The 23,493-nt window shown below is 36.4% G+C and overlaps 1 protein-coding gene across 1 annotated transcript in view; it reads right to left on the reverse strand.

The window, feature by feature from the left end:
* The window catches only part of PUDP (pseudouridine 5'-phosphatase), a 64,984-nt gene that overhangs the window by 18,797 nt on the left and 22,694 nt on the right, over nucleotides 1-23,493 (reverse strand). The window contains exons 2-3 of the mRNA XM_009085486.4: nucleotides 22,499-22,717; nucleotides 8,880-9,109 (exon numbers count right to left, since the gene is read on the reverse strand). Coding sequence (XP_009083734.3) covers nucleotides 8,880-9,109; nucleotides 22,499-22,717 — 449 coding nt within the window. The remainder of the gene's footprint in view (nucleotides 1-8,879; nucleotides 9,110-22,498; nucleotides 22,718-23,493) is intronic.

Below are 23,493 nucleotides of genomic sequence, written 5' to 3' on the forward strand. Positions count from 1 at the left end.
TCTTTCATAGGTTTCCAGAGGTTTCCCCATGACATTAATTTGCGAAGAAGCAACCAAAACATAATGCCAACAATGCAATTCCTTTTTTCAGTCTTCATTCTTTGTCCTGAAATGGTTGAAAGATCCTGTTACAACAACCTCTGGGTGATTACAAAGGTAACTCCAGATACAGAGAGAATCAGTGCACTAGATCTTATTGAAAGAGGATTTATTCATGCTTGCTATAACTGAAAAGACATTAAAAACATTTTTTGTGAAAATGCTTGTTAATTAAATCTAATTATTCAATGACTGCTGTTTGGCATCTCTAAGAAAACGCTCAAGGTCTTGAAAGAAAGAAAAGATAAATCAGTGAGCAAGTTATCATAAAACAAGGATTTTCCCCTTCTTTTTTCCTACTTACCATGCATAATTAATATGCGATAATACCCATAATGAGTTCCCTAAAACAATTAGCAACACATCTCCAGTGACCTGCTAATCTGAATATAATGCTTTTTGAATTTGGAGGTGTACCAGTTTCTTTGTGCTTACACACTCACCTCACGTAGAAGCAAAGAAGGCTGCAGAGCATAATTTATTATTCTGCATCACATTTCATCAAGTCCCTTAGCAGCTACTTGATACATTATCAAGACAAATGCAAGGAAAAAAAAAGTATTTCTACCTCTCCTCCCTCCCAAGCAGAGTACCCCAAAGACTAAGAACTAATTATAATCCTTCTTTCCTTTTCCAATCATTAAGATACCTTCAGTGAAAGCAAACCTTGACCAGGTTACTTTTTGCATGGAATTTCAATGACTTTTTTCATCTCTGTAAGACAAATACATCCATAAATAAACATGCACTGCAGTAACAAGGGCAATGTCTGGAACACTTAAAAGTTAAATTACTTGCAAGCCTTACAACATCTCATTTTTCTTCCACAAACATATTATAAAGACTGCCAGCATGGGGAGGGGTAGGTTGGGAGAGTGGGTGAGTGCATGTGTGAACACACAAGTACACATGCTTTAGAAGAAAAGGGAGGAAGTAAACCATAAGAACTGAGAGCATGATAACTGAAAAAAACCTGAAGACGAACAAACAAAAAATCTCCTTCTTTTAATTAACATTTAAGTATAAAATAGTGGCTTATTATGAATTTAGGGAAAAGATGTCTGTGTAGAGTAGAGTAGAGGACCAGACCTAAGCCTATTTTGTCTAAAATATTCAGAGTATTGTTACAGGAAAGGTGATCAGAGGAGAGGGTCCCATGGAGGTGGGGCAGTGCTGTCCTAAACCAATTTTCTGCTCCCCTTTAAGGCTTGTGCTCAATTCCCCCACCCCAACTCATTACCTTTGTGTAGTAGTGTGGTGGCTTGTTTGTGAGCCAGCACTTTTTGAAGAGGTTTTTGTGGGAGTTGTGAAGTGTACTGTACAAAACTAAGGGCTTGTCAGCTGATACTTTTTGTGGAAATGTAAGATTTAAGGGCATTTTAACTTTAATAATACCTTTTGAGTGCAAACATTGGGCTGGTTGCCACAGTTAAGATGACTGTATAAGAAAACATAAGAGTTCCCTGACATGTGGTCCAGTGTTTTTGTTCCACCTGACAAGAACCTACAACCAATATCACACCTCTACCCATGGGTTGTGACAAACAGATCTTCAGAAGTCCTAGATTGTGAGACACGATGAAATACCTCATGATCTTTTCTCTACAGCTGAAAGGCAAACTCCCTAACAACAGGTTTCATCATCCAGCCCGGGAGACACAAGCAAGGGCTACAGGCTTAGACTACTTAGCAACTAAGGAAAGTGCAGGATTCAGCCAACAGGCTGTTCAACAGCGTATCACAATAGAAGTACATTCCACTGGATTCCAATGTATCTTTGCATTCCAAGTTGGAAAGCTTCTAGAAATATATATATAAAAATATATTGTTCGATACCTAATTACTTTACATTGCTCAGTACACAATTCAAAAGTATGATTTATTAATAATTTATTCCTTTAAATTTCTCCAGTGTTTGTCTGGTATCAATAGCTTCTCCACCAGGATGAGGAACCCATAAAAAGTTATGCTGTTTATTATTTTCCAGTGCCCCATAATAGCAGGATATACTAAATAATCAAAAACAACTTGCCATCTAGAAATGCCTTCAGTCACATTGAAGGACAAGAAAAGTAAAGGCTTCAGGAATTCAGGAAAGAATTCTAGCCAAGAACCTTCCTGAGCAAAGAGCTGATCTATCATATTCCTTAGGACAATTCCCAAGGAAGAAAAGAAAGGTTGGGAGACTGAATTTCTCAGGTTCAAAAGTACGAAAAAGATGTTTTCCTCCTTTTTTTTCAGAAGGTGGTCTACACAGTGGAGAAGGCAAGGATAAAACTCTCTTCTGATCTGCTTTAAAAAGAAAGCAGAAGTTCCAGATTGCTGTTATGTTTTCTGTGGAGAATTTTTCTTGGCAGTGTAGAAATGTGCTGGAACTACTTTTCCAATCATGCTTTACAAAAGACTAACTGCTAGATATTTTTAGTTCCTGATAAAAAGACACAAGCTGTTAAGACTGGGCAATTTTGGATGCATACATAAAAGTAAAAAACACCATTTCTCCAAAAAGCTACAAAATCAGAAAAAGGGAGGTTCCTTAAACTTGGCACCTCACCTTGGTTAGAAGGCAGACAAGCTGAAACGTTCTCTTCCGGAGTCCATAGATACACCCTTTCAGATTTCAACTGCTATCCACTTTCAACAATTCAGGGCATGTTTTAGATGACAGAACTCAACTAATCCAGGCACACACAAATGCTGGGACATAGTTCATTTGCCTGTTAATCACTTCATGTACAGTAAGAGTGAAACCTATATAATCTATATTTAATCTATAATCTATTTTAGGGAGTGAACTCTGCTTTTGCTGCAAAACACTTAAACAAGGTGCATGTACTCAGGAGCAGTTGTTTCAACCTCTCAAGACACTGAATCAGTTGCTCAGCTGTCCTACCACTTCCCAGGGTGTACCATCCCCAGGACACACTTCTGTCATGGGAGAACCCTCCCTGCTGTGTTTGGAAGCTGATCACTTTGTAGCACAATATGCAAGGCTAACGGGAACACTGACAGAGTACAACCCTTAGACAAGGGACAACAAGAAAACACCCCAGAAACACTGAAACATCTGAGACCTTCATTCAGTCTACTAACCATATGGCTACACTGGCGTAGGCATCAACAAATCAGACAAGGCAAGAAGTTCTTTATTGACTCTAGCCCATCAAATGCCTAATTAATTAATGAACTTTAATACTTCAGTAGAGACAAGAAAGTCCAGTGGCTTCTGAAAATAAAGACTGAATTCTGCTTTCTATTTCAAAATGCACCTTCAGCCAGAAAGAGTTGTGGAGCAACATTGACATCTTTTCATAAGAAGCAGCCACTAGCCTGTGCTGTATCTGCCTCTGTCAGACCACACTGTCTGAGAACAGCGATCATCTACAAACTCTTTGTCATCTCTCCTCCTGAATGCAGCCTAGCAGTTTAAACTTCATACTCTGACCATTACCATCACAGGTTATATCTGCTGGAAAAAACAAAAATCTAACAATATGATAAAACAGCTGGTAAGAACTGTGAGTCCAAGGAAATAAGACAGCAGGGCTTGGGTAAGTCAGATTGGTTCATACCATGAACAGCCATTTAGAAGGATGTTTCAGATGAGAAAAAATTTCTAATCTAGGCCTAGGCAAAAAAAAAACTAGAGCCAAGCTTGAAGAAAAAGCCATTGACTAATACTTGAACTAAGCTGAGAAGTGTCAGCGGTTTTACATTTAATGCCTTTATTTCCAAAATAAAAAATTTGTGAATCATAAACATTCAGGAAAGAGTATAAGCCAATAAAATTGAAAAGGAACAGATTTATAGTGACTAAAACATTTGATTTGAACAGCAGGGATTCCATTTTACAGCTCAGTGCACCACTTAGAACTCTTGTTCATGTCTGTAATTTCTGTACTTCAAATAAAGTACTCCTAATACATTCAGCCTCCAGGTATACACAAGGAATAACAGCAACATCACTGATTAAATACCTGCTTATCTGAAAATCATAGTGAGTAAAATATATACACTACATGCATTCAGTCAAAATGGAGGAGTTGAGTGGGGGAAAAAAAACCTAAGAAAAAACTTAAAAATAATAAAACTAAAAAACAGTTTTAGCATCCTTTTTTACAAAAGCTCACAATAACAATGGTCACATTAAGTGCAAAATTAGCCTTTATCCAGTTTTAGTTGTACAATATGGAATAAAATTACAAAATATTTGAATCTCATAATGTTCTGAATCTACTGTTCCTTCCTTATATCTTCTAGAGCACAGGAAATTTCTCTTTGAACTTCTCCATTCTATGACAAAATGCCCACTGAGACTCATAAATCCTAATGCCATTTAATCAGTTTGAAAAAATTTTAATGAGCTCTCTCTAGATTTGGTACAGAGATTATTTGTAACTATGGGATCAATTAATTAATTAGAAATGGAAGAAACTGCAAAGAAATAGTGTTTTAAATTAAGGCAATGATTTACATCACTTGGAACTTTTTAATAGAACAGATTGATTCTTCATAAGAGAGTTATGACCATTTGTACTATTACAGTTTATCCCTCTGTTTAAAAAGTTAATATAAATGGATTTATTTGCTGTTAAACTACTACTAAAGTCCTTTATTTTACAGAAAAGCTATAAGCAAAACAACCAAAATACTGGATAGAAATGCCTTAGCCTTCAACACCCTTAAGCATGAAGTTAATTCATCTGTGCAGTTTTGATGACAGAAACATACTGGAAATATGTATAAATGTTGGCATGTAGATGTCAGAAACCCTCTGATTCAGAGCCATACTTAAAATAAATTTATTTGCATACCATTTTTGTTATTATGAAAAAAACCTCCTTCAAGATAGCATTGAAAAGTTATAGTTGATATATAAATATATATATGTATAAATTATAAAAATACACACAAATGGCCTGGTTACTATAAACTCTTTTAAATAAAAAAATTATTATTCTGGTATTTCAAATCCCAAAAGAATTCTTTTAAATAGTGTGAGCTCTGTAAATTATAGAGGAACAGAAAAATATTCAGCAAAAGCTCTTTTTTTTTTTCCTTATTTTTTTTTCCTAGATCAAATCTGTGAAGTAAATCACTCAATCACAGGATGAGCGAGATTGGAAGAGACCTCTGGAGCTCATCTGATCCAAAGTCCTCTGTTGTATAAGATTGTGTCTAGACACAGTTTGTGTATCTCCACAACTTCCTGAACAAGCTTGGCAAGTGCTTGGCCATCCTCACAGTAAAAAAAAAAAAAAGGGTTTCCTTGTTTCCTTGTGCTCAGTCTCCTGTGTGTGTCTGTGTCCACTGCCTCAGGTTCCATCACTGGGCATCGCTGCAAAAAGTCTGTCTCCTTCTGCATGACAGTCTTTCTTCAGGTATTCATATGCATTAATAAGATCCTATTGAACATTCTCTTAATTCATCCACACCCCTAAAGAAGTTAAATAGGGCTGCACCCAGTGCTCACCCTCAGAGCACACCACTAATCACTGGCACCCAACTAGAACTGTGCCACTGATCACAACCCTCCCGGCCTGGCCACTCAGCCAGTTTTCAAACCACCTCAGTGTTTGCTCATCCACACCATATGGGTGAGAGTGTCACAGGCACCACTGTAGCTCAGGTAGACAACAGCCCCTGCTCTCACCATGTCCACCAGGACAGTCTCTTCATCAAAGAAGTTAATCATGTTTGTCAAGTGTGACTTTTCCTTGGTGTAGCCATACTGACTATCCCTGATGGTTTGCTAATCCTTATTGCGCCTGGAAATGATTTTAAGGATAAGTTGTTCCATCATCTTTTTCCAGGGATCGGGATGAGGTTGAGAAGCCTGCAGCTCTGTGGGTCATTCTCCTTGCCTGGCTTCAACACAGGAGTGACATTTGCTGTCTCCAGCCTTCGAGCATTTCTCCCAATGGCCATGATACATCAAAGATTATGGAAAATGGCCTTTCAATTACATCTTCCAGATCTCAGAACATGAGAGTGCATCCCATTAGGAACCCTGGATTTAATAATTTTCTGTTTGTTAAAGTATTCCCTGACCAGAATCCAAACAGAAATAATACTAAGAAAAGTGTTTTTCAATCATCAAACTAAAATGTATGAAAAAGAACACAGTGTTTTGAACACTGTAGCCTGAAATTTCTAAAATATTCAAGAACACATCATTTCAACACATGTACAGCTCCAGACAGTTTTCATACAAGTTGCATCTGTGCATTTAAGAGCAGAATTTGGATATATTTTTAAAAAAATTATTAAAATACAAATTTTCTAGTATTTAATTTCCAGATCATATTTTGATTATCGGGCTGATTTACTTAATAACTTGTATGACTGGGCATTGTTGCTAGCATTGGAAGTTCATATGATGCTTCATGCAGCACAAGATAGAAGACCTAGACTGAATTAGCAGGCTTTACCTTTTTTGAAATTCCTGTGCTATCATTTTATCATTATGTGTATTAAGTTCCTAGTTAAGCAAAGACTGCAAATCAAAATATCAGCATCTAAGAAATTTCAAGATGGATATTTATGACATCCTTCAATAACAGTATAGCAGATATCATATCCATTTATATATCACTTAAATACTGGTCTACTTGCAGAAGTATGCCTGCACAGCAATAACCACTGGCTGATATGACAATACAGCTAAATTCTGGGTTTGGTTTTCTCTATGCCTACATTGTTTTTTTTTTTGCTAACAGCAGCCACAAAGTTTTGAAGCAAACTTGAAAGTTCTCACTTTCTCCCTGACAGCTGGTTTCACTGGGTAGTTTTGGTATGTACTAGGCTGCTCTAGCCAGCAGCTCCAGTGAAAGTTCTCTGCAGGCACTTATCAAGCAACATCCAGTGTTTAAGAGTACATAAAGCTCCAAAGAACCTAATCTCAGCCTGGGATCACAGTAAATCCAAGCAAATTGAAAACATTCAAATAATACATAGCATAGATCTATGAGCCCAAGCACTGCCTATGATGCTCTAACAACCTGTTTTGCTTAAGTCCAATTATTTGCTTATGTAGACATGAGCTTTACCTCCTGGTACTTGGTTGCAGCCTTGCATGTTAATGATTGCTGGCACGAAATCCAAACCTGTAGCTCTATTTGTTCACTGCTTGGGACAAAACACTGCAGATGACACTATCACACTGCAACTGGTCACAAATGTTTTGGATAATTTCGCATTCACAGTTTTCACTTCCTTCCTCTTGGGAAATCTGTGCGTTTGTAAATTTCCCACACTTTAACAGTTGTGACTTTTGTAGATGAAAAAAAAAAAAAAAGTTCAACTGAATTATCTGCACTAAGGGAATTTGATGCTATAAACTTCTTACAAAGGAAAAATATGGATTCAAACATCTATGCCCTTCTTCAAAGAAAAGTTAACAAAATTAAAAATACACAACTACTATTAACAATCTGTGACTTTGATTGTCTAAAGTACCTTTAAAGTTTAAAAACATTAAGTGTAAAACAGATGGGACTATTTTTTCATGGTTTTTTTTCAGTGCTAACACAACTAAAGAATACAAGTATCTACACAGTGTCACTGGCTCACTGGTTTTGTTGCTTCCTTTTGGTTTATTTTTAAACTTTTTGTTCATTTTAAGTATTGTGGGTTTTCTGAAATAGAACCACAAAAGTAAGAGTTTTGGAAAAGCTGTCCTGCTCCTCTCATGAAATTATAGTTTAATTTGCCTTTAACACAGCTGACATTCAATTTCCTTGGTTATGTACATTTGGTGTATAATTTCTGAACATGCAAGCTTACAAATAAAGTAGATTCACACATCAAGAGAAACTGCAACAGAAAAAAAAAAAATCAAACCAAACTAAAACCCAAACCCAGTTTGGTTAACTATGTTCAAATGTAAACCACACTGCACCAAATTTAATTCAATTTGTATTCCCAGGCAATGGAACTACCATTTAGACTCTGTGTGAGAACTTGAAGTATGAAAGGTGAGGAATCTTAGCTAATCATTCCATATGAACTTGTGTAGCTTTTTTTCCCCCAATAATTTTACTGAGAGAACAGTAATCACAGTCTAATCTACCTAAATTTCTTCCTTAAAAATATCATGCAACACATTTTTCTGCAGTAATGGAAATAACTCCAGAACTTACGTTCCACTTGGGACAGAGAAGAAGTAAGATAAACGTTCTAAGGATAAAGGCAATTTAATTTAAAATAAAAATGAAAACGTTGTTTTAACTAACTCTCACAGTTGATGTGAAATTTTTTTCCTAGAGATTTCTATTTCAGAGTAGTTTTTAAAGTTATATATAAGACAGGAAAAATTAACACATCTACTATTTGAGAAAGAGTGCTCAAACTGATAGTTTTAAATCAGAAGCAAGGACTATGATCTCAGAGATTTAGACTGCTAGTAGAAAGATATAGCTTCAGAAAAATATATGTGCTCATCACAAAGAACTATATTTATGCTTTGACACTTAAGAGGTAAATCAGCCATGAATGTTTCCAAACTCTGAATAGCGAAGTTAAGCTTGTAGATTTATATATACAGCAGAAAATCATTACACTTTCCTATTACTGCATGCTACCACGTAGCAAATCAGAGCAATCTGCATAACTCTAAATGTAGTGGATGGAAATACCTCTCTTAGACAGCACAAACATCTGGGAGTTGCTGGTTTTAAAAATGTTTATATTAATCTAGGTATTTAGCACATTAAAAAAAAATTCCAAATACAGCCCAAACAGAAATTTCCTAAATTTAATTTGTGCCCTCCCCCTCTTACCTTCTCTGGTGGTGCAGGAGGTTCAAATCTCTTTGCACAAAGTAAAAATGGATCAGGATGGGGCTTGCCACGCTTCAACTCGGGATCCTCTCCCAACACAATATGATGAAAAAGACTAAAAAAGTCTTTGTGTCTGCTTGTTTTTATCTCAAATGACGATACACTCGAGCTGGTGCAAACACCTATGGGTATCTTGTGTTTGTGTAAATGATGGATCAGCTTACTGACTCCTGCAAGACAAATACACACATTTTAGTTTTTATAAATATGCATATTAGTTGGTATATGAAATAATGTTTATACCCAATTACAAAGCATTTAGCAATACTTCAACAACGCTGTCTTACTGAATGTAATAAACCTATTTCAAAAAGTCAGTGTAAAAGAAAATTCTTGCTATATCTGAAATGTTCCTTTTGCACTCAAAAATCATGGAACATTCTGTAAGCTATATACATACTTTTTCTGTTATCAAGCAATGCTTTTCTCAAAATCTGTCAAAAATGTGATTAATATCACTATATAATGAGACCCACTGGAAACTCATTAAGTAATGTCCCCACATTATGTAAGTTTATTAGTTAAAACTCTAAGAGTTTGAGAGAACATTTTCTTTCATATACAGTTATGCCCCTGGGAAAAAAAAATCAAAGAAGAATACTCTTCTCACTGGATTGCAGAGTTTTAATTCCTGAAGTAGGTATCCAGCTGGCTCAAACCAGCCCATAAAAGAGCTCAGTTTCTCTCTTTTGCAATTACTAAAGCAAGTAACACTGGGCAGAAGAGAGCAGATGTCAGTCACAGTTGTTAATACCAGAGCTTTATCTATTGATGCTGTGAACCCAGAGTAATGAACACCTCAAGCCTAATGGGTAGAAACTTCAATCTGATCCAGTCTTCTAGGGAAGGTTAATGCAGTGAACAGTGAAAACACAACCAGTCTGTGTAAGAGGCAAACATACTTTGTTATTCAGTGCAAGCTTTGAGTTTTCTCTGAAGGGTTTTTAATGCTCCTTTGCTGAAGCATTCAAAATGCTGGATACTTTTCCCAGCATTCAAAATGCTGGATACTTTTCCCATTTTCCAAAATGCTGGATACTTTTTTTGTTTTCCCAGACAAAACAATTAGCATTATCTAATGAAGAACAAGTGTAGATGTCTGGTCTTTATCAATTCTCAAGTGAAAATCCTCCATACCTGTAAAATCATTTCAGCTGTGCCTTTTGGCATTAATCCCAATGTACGAGACACAGGATATTAATTTCAGGTAGTTTAGGTTCAAGTAAAGTCCAGTGGACTTTTGGCTCGTTGAAACAACTTGAACAGAATTCTATTTTCATGTTCCAACTACATTAATTCTTATCCTATTTTTCATGCCTGGTTATAAAAAAATAATCTTATTCCCTTCCTCCTGATTCATTGTCATCATTATGTCTGGTCTCCACTCTCGTAAACCATTCCACTCCCTCAAACCATTAAACCATTCCTACTCCTCCTTTGCCACCTCAGCACCTCTGATTTGCATTTCCCTTGTGATCCAGCCATTCAATTCTATAAACAACATGTTATCTGCCATACATTTTTCCCAAGTATAGTCATATGCCCAACTTTGACAAGCTGTAAGTACTACTGATAACAAAGTGTGAATAGGTACAGTAACTAATCTATCTGGAAACAGGACTTGTAGGTAGAACTCTCTGCAGATTTCTCATTTATTCTCCAGAATCAAATCAAACAATTAATAACTGACATTTCCAGCTCCATGCTTATATTTGAAGATGGCCTTTAAACTTTAAATACATGCACTTCTCTAATGTTAGATTTTGAGATGGACAGATATAACAAGCACTACTCTTCCTCTAAGGTCAATACATCAGCTATTTAAAAGCCTTCTTATGCTCCATTAAGTGTTATACTAAGCAAGTGCACTTTTTCCAAAATGATGCTACTATGTCCTCTCAGTAAAATATCATGTTAAATACAAGCCAGCTTTTTATTCCAGATTATATCTTCATTCTGAATCATGCGAAGTAAGTCTATATTAAACTAATGGAAGCACTGATTCCTTAATGTAAAGCAGTAGTATTAGTGTCTCTTCTCTAAAATAAAATGCATTTATTCTAACGAATTATTATTAATAAACTGAAATGTTTAGCAAGGCTAGCATACATAAGTGTTGTAACATAAAGCAGTCCAAAGATTACACAAGCAGAAGACTATTCCTATCTCCTATGCCCTTGCTATAATATGGTTAGTTTTCTCTAAAGTTGTGCTCTTTTCAAATAGCTAATTTTCTTCAGTCCCACTGCATTACAGCTTCAGTTCATCTCTCACTGGGTATGCTTATTCTATGTTTCTATTGGAGGTATCCAGCCAGAGAGAAGCACTGTTGCAGAAAGGTTATTTCTCCAGGGTTCTCTCTTGTATTCCTCAAGCACATCATGATTTCAGTGTGTAAATGTGTATTGCATGTGTGTTTGATTTCTCTTTTTGGCTTCCCTCACAACAAGGGAGCTAAAAGGAAGTTTTAGCTAATATCTCCGGAGAGGAAATATTTACACTATTCAGGGAACATGCCACCTAAAAAATTATTATTTGCATACATGTAAATAGAGCAAGATAGAAAAAAAAAATGCAGGGGGCAAATCAGCTGCCAAGAAAAAAAAATTAAACTGCATTTGGAAGAATAACTCACATAACTTGACAAGCTCAGAACAATAGCAGCTGAAAAATATTTTCATTTCAGGTTTGCTTCCCTCTTTGTAAAAGCTATAGATCAGGAAAATCCATTGTTTGCATCAATTACCACTAGTTTAGTTCTAGACACTTTACTACCACATCAAATTACTGACACAATTATTTTACTAATTTGGTATATAATTCTTCATTAAAAGATAATACCTTCCTTAGTATCTTTCTAATGTTTTTTTTTTTAAAGAAAACATCAGCAGAAGGGGAATTGAGGAACTGCTTTAAAGATCTGTAAGAAACTTCCCCTGGAAAATACTGTGTCATTATATCTTCTATAGCTACAAAGATTTTTCAATGAAATGACAACGAAAACCAACCAATGCAAAACTCAATGGCTATGAAGAAGTATACTGAAAATTCCTGTGATCTCCCTAACTTCTAACTCACTTGTGGCACCATGTAAGGGATCATGGCCCACCCATCCCAGAGGAACCCCTCTGCTAGACTTCTTGGGACTACCCTCCACCTGTCCTCCTGAAAGCTTATTAGCTTACAGTGAGAACAAAAATTCAAGAAATATCAAAAGAAATAAGGATCTCTGTTTTTCCAGCATAAGAATATACTCCAAATGTGCAACACAGGCAATACATATGGCCACAGGCAATATATATTTTATACAGAACAACATAAATTCTTCAAGTAGTTATAAAAAAAATTAGGTAAATACTGTATCTTTACACTATCTCTTTAAATTAGAAGTTTTAGATCAACACAGAACCTTAATATATACTAACTACAACAGTTAAGCATCACTAATTATTGCACAGAAAAATAGGTGAAAAGAATTGTAAGAGGTGTTTTGTCACAGAAGCTGCAAAGAAGGAGGATCAACTTTAAATGTCAGCATCTTTAAAACCCAATTAATCACAAATGTCAATGAAGTTATCAACTTTGAGGGAAAAAAGAAAACAAATTAAATGAACAGAAGGGCCTATTTCTTCTGAGACCACAGATACATTTAAAAGAAAGAGATTGGCTCTTTTGTTCTGAAACTTGCAGAAAAGCATAAACATTATTTTATTTTTTTGAAAAATTAACTTTTATCCCTCCATTAGACTCCAGATGTGGTGTTTTCTCCTCAGATTCAGCTGATATCATGATGACTAATACATTGGTTCAACTGACAAACTAAAAATAAGACTTAAACTGAACAACAAAACCCTTGGGCTAACTGTTACATTTTCCTTCTAATTGACTAATACATACATGTACACCAAGAGTTCAGGAAACCAAATAATGTTACATTGAAATGATCCAATGAGAATCCCTATCTAATTATTTACATGCTATTACAACACTGTTTTGGACATTATTCCTTTTGAGCTATCACATTTTATAATCAAATGACATTATTGATCACGAAGTGAAAATTAACAAGATGAAACTCCTGAAAGCTAACTTAAATTGAGTGAAAGCAGAAGGAATTTTTATTTTCCTTTTAGCTTTATACAAACATATTCTCTATGTCATGCACAATAGTTTAGAACAGTGAACAGCACATACATCTTTGCTACATTTTATTTTATATAATTCCAAATTTTTGTACCATCCTTTTTCTTGTATTTATCTGTCCCTGAACAAAACATTGTTCTTAACTTGTACCAATTCTGTATATACAGATTCAGATCTATTTCTTTTAAAATGCTTTCAGATAAACAAGGAAAGACTATAAAGCTCTTCTATTTTTTTCAAATGTTAACCTCCAACCAAACTTTCCTCTATGAACATGTTAAAGTAGTATATAAGAATGTTTTTCAAGATAAACAAGAAAGTGATCTCCATGATAAACTGGGAAAACATGTGAGATAAGAAGAGAATTATGCACAGCACTTCGGGACTGAACCCTTATTTCAGTTTCCTCTGTTCCACAACTGAATGTCTCTTGTGCTGCATATGGGTAAAATCTTAAAAAAGGAAGGCCTTGTAAAATCATGGCTCAAGCCTGTTACTTTGGTTAACTAGAAAAGGACTGTGGGAAAGTGACTGAGCTGAGTTAGGGGTAGAAAAACAAGTTATGTAACCATGGTGTGTTCACATCACAGGGTATGGTGGTTGAATTATATTTATTATGATTTAAAAGTATGTAGCTGATAACTGCTAACTGGGCTAAAAAGGCCTGCTTCTTTCAATAAAGCAGCTCTCCTTTGCACCTGCCTGGGGACCCTGCATCACTAAGGGCCCTCACTCACCCACACTGGTGTTTATATTTCTGCTTGCAGTTGATTTATTTGAAGGCATAACACCATCATACAGACAATCACACAGCAAGCTCTGACAGTACCTTAGCCGGCTTGATGTCTTACAGAGCTGAAGTCCTACAGTCTTCCAGCTTCAGCTGGTTTGTGTACTGTCAGCACAGAGAGCAGGAGCACATAAATATTCAGACACCCCCTTGTCTTCTCTAATGTCTCAATACTAAAGAGATGAACATAAGCTATGTAAGGGAAATGCCCTTAAAAATGAACTTCACAAGACCTTTTCTCAAGAAAGTATACATTGCAAATAGGACCATAATAAGTCAAACACCTAGAATTTATAAGGTAGATTCCATGAAACCTAAGCTTCAAAATTACATTACAGGATCTCCTACATGTCTGAGAAGGCCTTTAATAAACAAGCAGTGTCATTTTCAGTGGCATATGCTTTCACAAACACCACAGTGCACTATACCCCTCTTGCCACTGCTTAGTTCTTCCCTGACTGGCACCTAGGTACCAATTACATCTTATTTCTCATAAATAGTATTTTATCCACAATGCAATCCCAGAAAGAAAACCAAGAAATGAATAGGAAACAGAGAAATAGCAAATGTGAGTGTGTGCATTGTTGCTATTAATTTATCTGCAAGCTAGCATTCTCTGCCAGGAAAGACATATAGCAGACATATCCACATTTTCCTACCCTTAAACAAAATCCAAACAGCTCACAGGGCTTTCAGATCTTCCCCAGCCATCATACATATTATTCCTTTATAGTTCACAATTAATTTAGCTAAAGTGTTAACCAACTGAAAAACAGGCTGGAAGAGAGAACCATCATATAGAATAATACCTCATATTCTTCTAAATGATCACTGTCCTTATTACAGTGTCAGATATCTAATAATCTAAGAAACAATATAATGTAGGATTACTTTGATTCAAGACAGTAAATAAATAAATAAATAAATAAGCCCATACAAACAAAACACCATAAATACAGTATATTTCTTAACCTAATTAAATGCAAACACCAAGTGGTAAGTGATCTAGTTACAATCCTGTGTTATGTTTGTCTGTATTTTACAATCACAATCATTTGGTTGCCAGTTAATTGTCATTGTTGAAAAGATACTCATTCTCCTTATTAAAGTAAATTTTGAAGACCATTTTCCTTTGTACTATGTACTAATGAGTACTATTAGTCATATTTATTTTAATGTCAACTGTATTATAAGCCCAAGGAAATGTTTTCCTTCCAAAAATTTTTATAAGAAATGTGGTGGCTTAAAAAACTAGAGTACAGAAATACATTACAAACTTCTTTGTAATAGAGAACAGATTTTCAGACCTGTGCACTGAAATATTTGTTGGAAGAACTGTACCGGTCTTTATATTCTTTGCTCATGTAATTTGTACACAAATTTGTAGAATGTTTTGCATTGGAAAATTGGAAAGGACCTTGAAGATCATCTAGTTCCAACCCCCTGCCATGTGCGGGCCAACTTTTTTAGGTCTAGTTTGCTCCAAGCCCCATCCAGACTGTCCTTGAAAACTTACAGGGATGGAACATTCATAGCTTCTCTAGGCAATCTTTTCCAGTGCTCCACCACTCTCACAGAAAAGAATTTTCTCCTAATACGTAATCTAAACCTACTCCCTTTCAGTTTGAAGCCGTTCCCCCTTGTCCTGTCACTACAAGCCCTTGTAAAAAGCCGTTGTGCAGATTTCTTATGAGATATTGAAAGGTGCTCTCAGGTCTCCCTTAAGTCTTCTCCAGACTGAACAACCCCTACTCTCACAGTCAGCCTTCAAGGAGAGATGCTTCATTCTTCTGGTCAGATGATCACTGGTCCTCCTCTGAACTTGTGCACATCCTTCTCATGCTAGGTGCCACACAGCTGGATGCAGCACTCCAGGTGGGGTCTCAAAAAGAACAGAGTAGAAGAGCAGAATAACTTCCCTTGACCCGCTGGCCATGCTCCTTTGCCTGCAGCCCAGTTCACAGTTGGCTTTCTGGGATGCGAGCAAACATTGCCAGCTTGTTGTCAGTCAACACCCCCAAGCCTCCCTTGTTAGGGCTGCTCTCAATCCATTCTCTTCCCTGCCTGTATTGGTGCTTGGGATTTCCTCAACTCAGGTGCAGAACCTTGCACTTGGCCTTGTTGACCTTCATGAGCTTTTCCTCGACACACCTCTCAAGCCTGTCCAAGTCCCTCTGGATGGCACCCCTTCCCTTCAGCGTGCTGACTGGGCCACACAGCCCAGTATCATCAGCAAATCTGTTAAGGGCGCACTCAACCCCACTGTCCATGTTGCCAAAAAAAAAGTTAAATGGCCATGGTCAAGTACAACTTTGTGCTTGTCTCACATTCAGTACTCCTACACGTATATCTATCACAGCACTCACCACTGCGCTCTTCATTCACCACCATGTAGATACAGTTATTTTTCTACTCACACTAAGCAGCACAAGAACAGAGGACACCTGACCTCTGTGCCAAAAGCAAGGCTCTTTAGACACAGATATTCAAGTCCGCTTCATTTTGTTGTAATGTTGCACAAAACAAGCTGTCCAAGAGTGTTTGGTGTATATTCAGAAGAAAATATTTACTGCTGAGAAAAAAGACTGAAGGAAACCAAAGTGGTAAAGTGGTCCATGCAATGTTTAAATTAACTGTGCATACATTATGCATGTCTTGATAATTTATGTTCACTTGTACACAAATGGAAGTCTCAAGGATAAATATAGCTTGTGTATTAAAAAAACTACTCCTTTTTTCCAAAATCATTTACAGTTCCCACACTGAATGTGCTATGTGGTAGAGCTTTTCAAGATTTCATCACTTTCTTCAATCAAAAAAAAGTTAACATTTGCACTCAGCTATGTCACATCAATTAGATTTCTAACCAATTCAATGATAAGGAAATCCTTAAGTTCACAAAAAAAAATCTATGGCAAGAAACCTCAGCAGTCTCTGAACACTAAGAGAACTCAGCAAAACAAAACAACCTCACTTGGAAAAAAAAAGATGCTGTTTGTTAACTTAAGTAATAAAATTATTTAAAAATATTTTTAATGAAGTCTGGTGTGCTACAACAATGGCAAGCCCATCACCAATGCTATTTATGCTTTCAGTCCTCAGGTGAAGTCAGGATTGCTGCTGTGAAGGTGAGAGTGTGAGATGTTGTTATCCCTTCCTTGGTTTAATTGCCAAGAATGCTTTAAATTGGTCAGCCCTGAACAGGCAGTTGACATTCATTGGTCCCTTTCAACTGAAAATATTCTATTCTATTCTATTCTATTCTATTCTATTCTATTCTATTCTATTCTATTCTATTCTATTCTATTCTATTCTATTCTATTCTATTCTATATTTCTGAATCTCATGTAACTGTGGAAACACAACTTTCAGATACACCTGCTTCTTTATTTGTTATGACATACTGTATAAAAATGCTTTTGCAATGGTAGGGCATCCTTTCATTAAGCTACAAAAGTAAAGGTGGAAACTACCAGCTTACCCCCTCACGTAGGAAGGCCATGACTATTAATAAGGAATTTAATTTTCTCATCTTATTACTCCCTAAAAAGTATTAGAGACCCTTCTGGTCAGAGAGACTTCTTATTCATCAAATCATTACTCTCATTTCAATCTGGACATACTGACACATGCATGACCATAGAAGGAAGAAAAGTATTAAATTTTACATAATTTAAAACCTGCATCAACTGTGTTGCTGATTTCCTGATAAAAGCATGTTTGGGATGCAGTCCTTTAGGACCTGATGTAAAGGTCAAATGTTTGATATCAGCCTAACAGGAAGCATCATTCCAAGTTTGCAGCTAATTGGCTAATATCTAAGGGTTACAGGCTCACTGAGCCCAGCATGGACTCACCAGAGCTTCCTACCATTAAAACAAAAACAGCAAGGCAAAGAAAAGATCATGGTAGGAAGTCTGTTTAACTGTCAAGGGCACAACATGAATCAAGGAAGCAATGGTTAAGCTAACTAGACTTTTCATTGAATTGAACTGTTCAAGAAAAAAGAAATTTGGAGTGAGTTGCCATTGACATTTAAACTGTTATCCTTTCTTCTCTTTTTGTGCTTTCTGACTGGCTTCATTTGGTACTAAAATTGAGGTATGAAATTATCCTCTCATGGCTGCAAAAGAACAGAAAACTGTACTTAAACTGTAAAATAGTTTGCACATCACATTCCATACTGGCTGAAGAGGAGATGCAACAACTAAATCCCAGTTATCATGAAAACGGTTCATGAATGGAGAATGTCTGAAAGGCATACACAGCCACACAATCCTTAAAGATCTGTGCTTTGTGCTAATGATGATGAGCCAAACCCCAAAGACTACAGTGAAAGAATAACAGTAGTTTCAAAATCCTGACATGATTATAGCAACTGTTGGTGGTTGCATAATTTGGAGTTCAGTTTTTCTCCCTCTGTATATATGCTAGGTTTATACAAAAGCAAACCTATATACATATAAGTAAATATACTTATGTATGGTTTTCTTCTGTTCTGCTTGTCATTCCCTCATCTTCTGACTAAGCACTTCCCTGCAACACAGAAACACTCAAAATGCATTTGCAGAAACAGAAAGCCTACTGCATTACTCTTGTAGATAACGTCTGTACTGTGACAGAAATATTTAGAAAAGCAGCACAATGGCAGGCCTGTCATTTTTTAAGTGTCATCTTGGATTACTTTCTTTCTATACTGAATCAAAATTACCATTCCTTAAGATTCTTTCAGAACTAAAAATAAATGTAACTGTGAAAAACTCCCAAATAGTTACCAGAAAATTACATTAGAAATGGATGGTGCCTCTTCTTAAATGAAATTTGTATTTTGACCACAGCCTGATGTATTGAAGCTTGTCTGTCAGATTGGCCATACTGAAATAGTCCAAATTCTGTCTTCAGCCACTTATGTCTCAGCGGTGCTGTACACTAAGTGGTGTGCCAGTCACACAGCCTGTGCCATGGTTTAACCCCACCAGGACATTAAGTACCACACAGCTTCTCACTTTGTGCGTGTTCCTACCTGGTGGGTCAGGAAGAAGAACCAGGAAAAAAAAACAGCTTGTGGGTTGAGATAAGAACAGATTAATAATAAAAGCAAAGTAATAATGATATAATTAATACTACCAGTTTGTAGTATTTAGTATGTAGTTTAAAAAAGGGAGAGGAGGAGAGAGAGACAAAATTTAAGAAGATTTATGCACAATACAATTGCTCACCACCTGTTGACTGATGCCCAGACCATCCTCAAGCCACAGTTGGTCCCTCTCCTAGGTAACAACTCCAGGTTATACACTGGTCATGATGTGCTATGATATGGAATATCCCTTTGGCCAGTTCAGATAAACCATCTGGCCATACTCTCTCCTGGCTCATTGTGCACTTATTCACTGGCAGAACATGAGAAAATGAAAAATCCTTGATTTGGGGTGAGCACTAAAACATCAGCATGTTATCAACTTTATTCTTATACTAAATCCAAAACACAGAACTGCACCTGGTACTAAGAAGAAAATAAACTCTATCTCAGTCGGAACCAGGACAAGTTTCTAACATGTCAGAAGAAGAACTGCTTTGCCAATTAGATATTCATTCAACTTCCACACTATCCTTAGCCATCCCTGACATACCTTTACTTGATTTATGAATTTACAGTGCTATCATCTTTGGCAAGATCACGTGCATAGCTCATCCAGAAACAAGTGCCACTTTGTTTGAGCCACTTTTTCAAACACCATTGGCCACTGTTTAGCAGTGCTTTCCACCAAATCAAATTTCAATCCATTTTTTTTCACAACTTTTAGAAACGGATTGAAAAATAGAATGTCACCTGTCTATTAACTGTAAAAAGATGACCAGATACACAGCACTTTAGAGTACTCTTCCACCATAATTATGACAATTAACTTTCACTTTCCTGTATTTATCTGTAACCATCTGAAAGATCAGTTTAGCCAGAGAACTCAAAACATTACCACAATCTTACATCTTGCACAAACTGTTCAAGAAGTCCATTCTTAATTCAACAACATTAAGTGACAGTAAAATAAATCCACAAATCATTAATAAACATCCTCAGAAGAGACAAAAAAGACGGAATTGGATTAAAAAAATCTGGTTAACTGGAGAACAGTTCTTAAAGAAACTGAATAGTAAGTAACTGCAGACATTTTCCTCTAGCTTATTACCTGGCATCAACCTGGTTTCCTAAAATGCATGGCAATTCAGCTTGTATCCTAGCTCACATCAATTCTACTTTAGAATATGGACTGAAAAAAGTTATCGTGTGTATTTAGTTGAACTGAAAAGATAATCAGTTGAACAATTTTGGTGATGATGAAAATGTTTACTTGCTTCTCCTAGTATAAATTTGGCTTGTTTCATGCATAATAGTCCACCTTCAATGAGGACAAAATTCACTTCTTGAAGGCAAGAACAGTAGAAAACTTCATGTTTCCTTTGGCTAATCTGTTCCATCACCCTTCTAATTCTGTTCAAGACATCTCAGCTACATTATCACAGTCTTCAGCAGGCACAGAATATCTCCTCTATGCTACCCAACATTTTACCCAGTCTGTTCATCTGGCATTTTCTGAACCTACACAGGGCTTTTTTGTTTGCCTCGCAAAAGATATATTTGAAAAATCAGTCCCAGAAGCTTGAGATGAAAAACAAAAAACACATCAATCCAACTTTCTAGTTTTTGGGAAAGTTTAACTAGACTTACAGTCTCATGTGGATGTATAAGTGAGAGAGATGCAATTTGAAAAATCTTGCCTATAAAAGACATTAGAGGATAACTAAGAGTGAGAACTAAGTTGGACACAAAATATACTAAAGCTTTTTAAGCAGCAGAAAAAAAATCACACTTTTTATTTTTGCTACTTGTTACTTATTCTTAACATATCACATATTTTTAACTTTCATCTTAATGCATTATGAAACTAGGTATAAAAAAGTTGCTCTAAAAATTAAAATATTAATGGGCTGTAGAAATTGTCAGAACAAACGAGCACACATTCAAAGAGAAAAAATGATAACTGTTAAACATGTACAGTGACATGCAGTTATTTCACTTCTAATACTTTTTTATAGTCCTCTCCTTCTGTTTTTGTTTTTTTTTCTCATCATAAATTACTGAAAATTGCTCCATAAAGTTTAACATTGTACATAAAGTTAGCAGCAATCCTAGCTTTAGGTCCTGATAGTGTTGCATGGATTTCTCTCTAAGCATTTCAAATCTAAATGTAATTCAATACAAAAGAATGCATTCACATTACAAGTAAGATTGGTCCTCTTGCTTATCTTGAGTTACCTCGTTGAAGCTACTCACTTGAGCATCCTACATAATCACTGGTAAAAGACATATCTCCAGAAGGTAAGGAAATTCCCCTGTCTTACAATAACCTGAAAAACCCTCCTTTTCTACTGACACTCTCAGCTGCTGTACTTGAATTACAATTTTCGGGTTAGGCGAGAATAATTCCAACCAAAAGAACCCATGGGCACACATATTTTTATATGTGCAGGCAAATGCATCTGTGCTTAACAAAGTCAGACTGTGCTCACAGCCACGTAAAACACAGCTGCCAAAACTAGTTACAAAAAGTGTCTAGTTTACCTAACAGAATTCATGCACATGTATCTAGTCTTTTTTGTTCTTTTAAAACATAAAAAAAAAGTTTTTCTCTAAGTAAACAGGGCAAAAAAAAAAAAATCTGTCAACTTTAATAGGTAAAATACCCTTTTAAACAGGTAAATAAAAGGTAGATTTAGTAAATTTTCTAAAACAAGAGCAATGAAACATGATTTGTAAGAGTGACTGTTTTATGGAAGGCAGGTTGTCGGAACTCAGGACATCCCTCTGGGAGTCTGGAGTTACCTGGGACCCTTGCCAGGGGGCTCAGAGACCCTGGCACACAGCCCAAGAACACCATCGGGTTCGAATGCGGGTCATGGAACAGCTTGGCACCTTTGCATGAGGAGATAGAGGCCACGGCAGTTTAGATGGTATAGGGATAAAGTATTCACAGAGTGTAAATGTAGGTTTTAGGATTTTTGGTATAGGGGTTTCTGGTGAAAGATGGAGGGATTTGGGCGTGTCTAGCCTTTCTTCTTCTTCTCTACCTCCATCTTGTCTGGTGATGTCGGCACTTTTAGATTGGTCTAGAGTAGAAACTCACTGTCTAGCGTAGATGATAGGTATTGGAGAATAACTGTAAATATTGTACACGTAGTTTGTAGTATATAAAGATAACACCGCCCTGGGGGAGTGCGGAGTGCCTCTGACTGTCCTGCTGAACGGATCTCGGCTGGACAGGGAGAAAGAATTTTATAGATAAGATGTAATAAATAACCTTGAGACCGAAAAATGAAGAGCCCTGACTCCTTCTTCAAGTATCGGGCTGGGAAAAGGAACTTTTGAACTTTTTCGGGGTCACTCTGACCGGCTAGAGAGAGAGAGATCCCGACACTGGCAGTCCCTGGGTGGGCCGAAGAAAAGGTGCCTAAGCGTGTGTGGGGACAGAGACAAACAGCCGGACTCCACAGCAAATTACAAACTTCTATCTTGATCAACATTTAAATAATTCCATAAAGAGTTTATAAATGCTGCAAAGAAACATACCTGGCATCAACCCAGCCGTATGGAACATCTTCTCCAACATAGTTTTACTTTCGTTGAATAACTCTTCCTTGGTTATTGGAAGATCTAGAAGATCTCGAATAATCCCTGCTGCTTCTGGGGCTTGTCTACCTAGAACCCTGGATTTCACATCCCAGCTATAGCTCTTTCCATAACGCCCACAGATCTCTTCATACACTTTTGAATAGAGAATCTCAGTATCTGAAAAAAAAAAAAAGAAAAAAATAAATTTAAACCTATGTACAAACAAGTAGACACCTGGTCTTGCTAAGAGACCACGTAAAAGGTCAGAGCATGAACTGCCAGGCGCCAGAGGGCATAGAGCAGAGGGGATAAAATGCCTCCCTTTATTTGCAGGAGGGAACCAAGGCTTCTACCATCATCTCAGAGGTACCCAGGTTTCTCAAGCTGTCATTTCTGCATTAAGAAAATGTATCTTAGAATCTCAACAAATAAATATCTGGATCTGCTCTTTCATCACCTTTCTTCACTATTCAAGTTAGCAAGCAGTGTCTTAATTTAAATACTCTATTTAAGCTTTTCATGAGAAAGAAAAGAAAGGAAGGAAGGAAATATGGTACTTTGGGGAGATGCCATTACAAATTCCATGTAAATTGAAAAAAGAAAAAAGATTTAATTATTTAAGAATGTCTTTGAGAGGAAGCTTCTAAGTGCCTTCAAAGACATGGTCATTACTACAAAGCTGCTGGCACCACTGCATTTACAAGAGATTACTCAAGCAAAATACACTCACTTGTATTTCCAGTAGATTTCAGACAAGAGCAAACTTCAGACTGAATTTTGGCAGTGATACTATCAGCTTATATCTCAAAGGTAGTTTTAGGTTTATAGCTTTTTTTTTTAATACAAACAAACAATTCATCCTTTCCTTCCCTCCTCCCCCACAAATTTTTCATAAAGAAGGTCATTAACATTGAATTTAACACTAATATGGGGATGACATGTACTTCCAGCTC

The sequence above is a fragment of the Serinus canaria genome, chromosome 1 (assembly GCF_022539315.1).
Source record: "Serinus canaria isolate serCan28SL12 chromosome 1, serCan2020, whole genome shotgun sequence".
In the NCBI taxonomy this organism is placed as follows: domain Eukaryota; kingdom Metazoa; phylum Chordata; class Aves; order Passeriformes; family Fringillidae; genus Serinus; species Serinus canaria.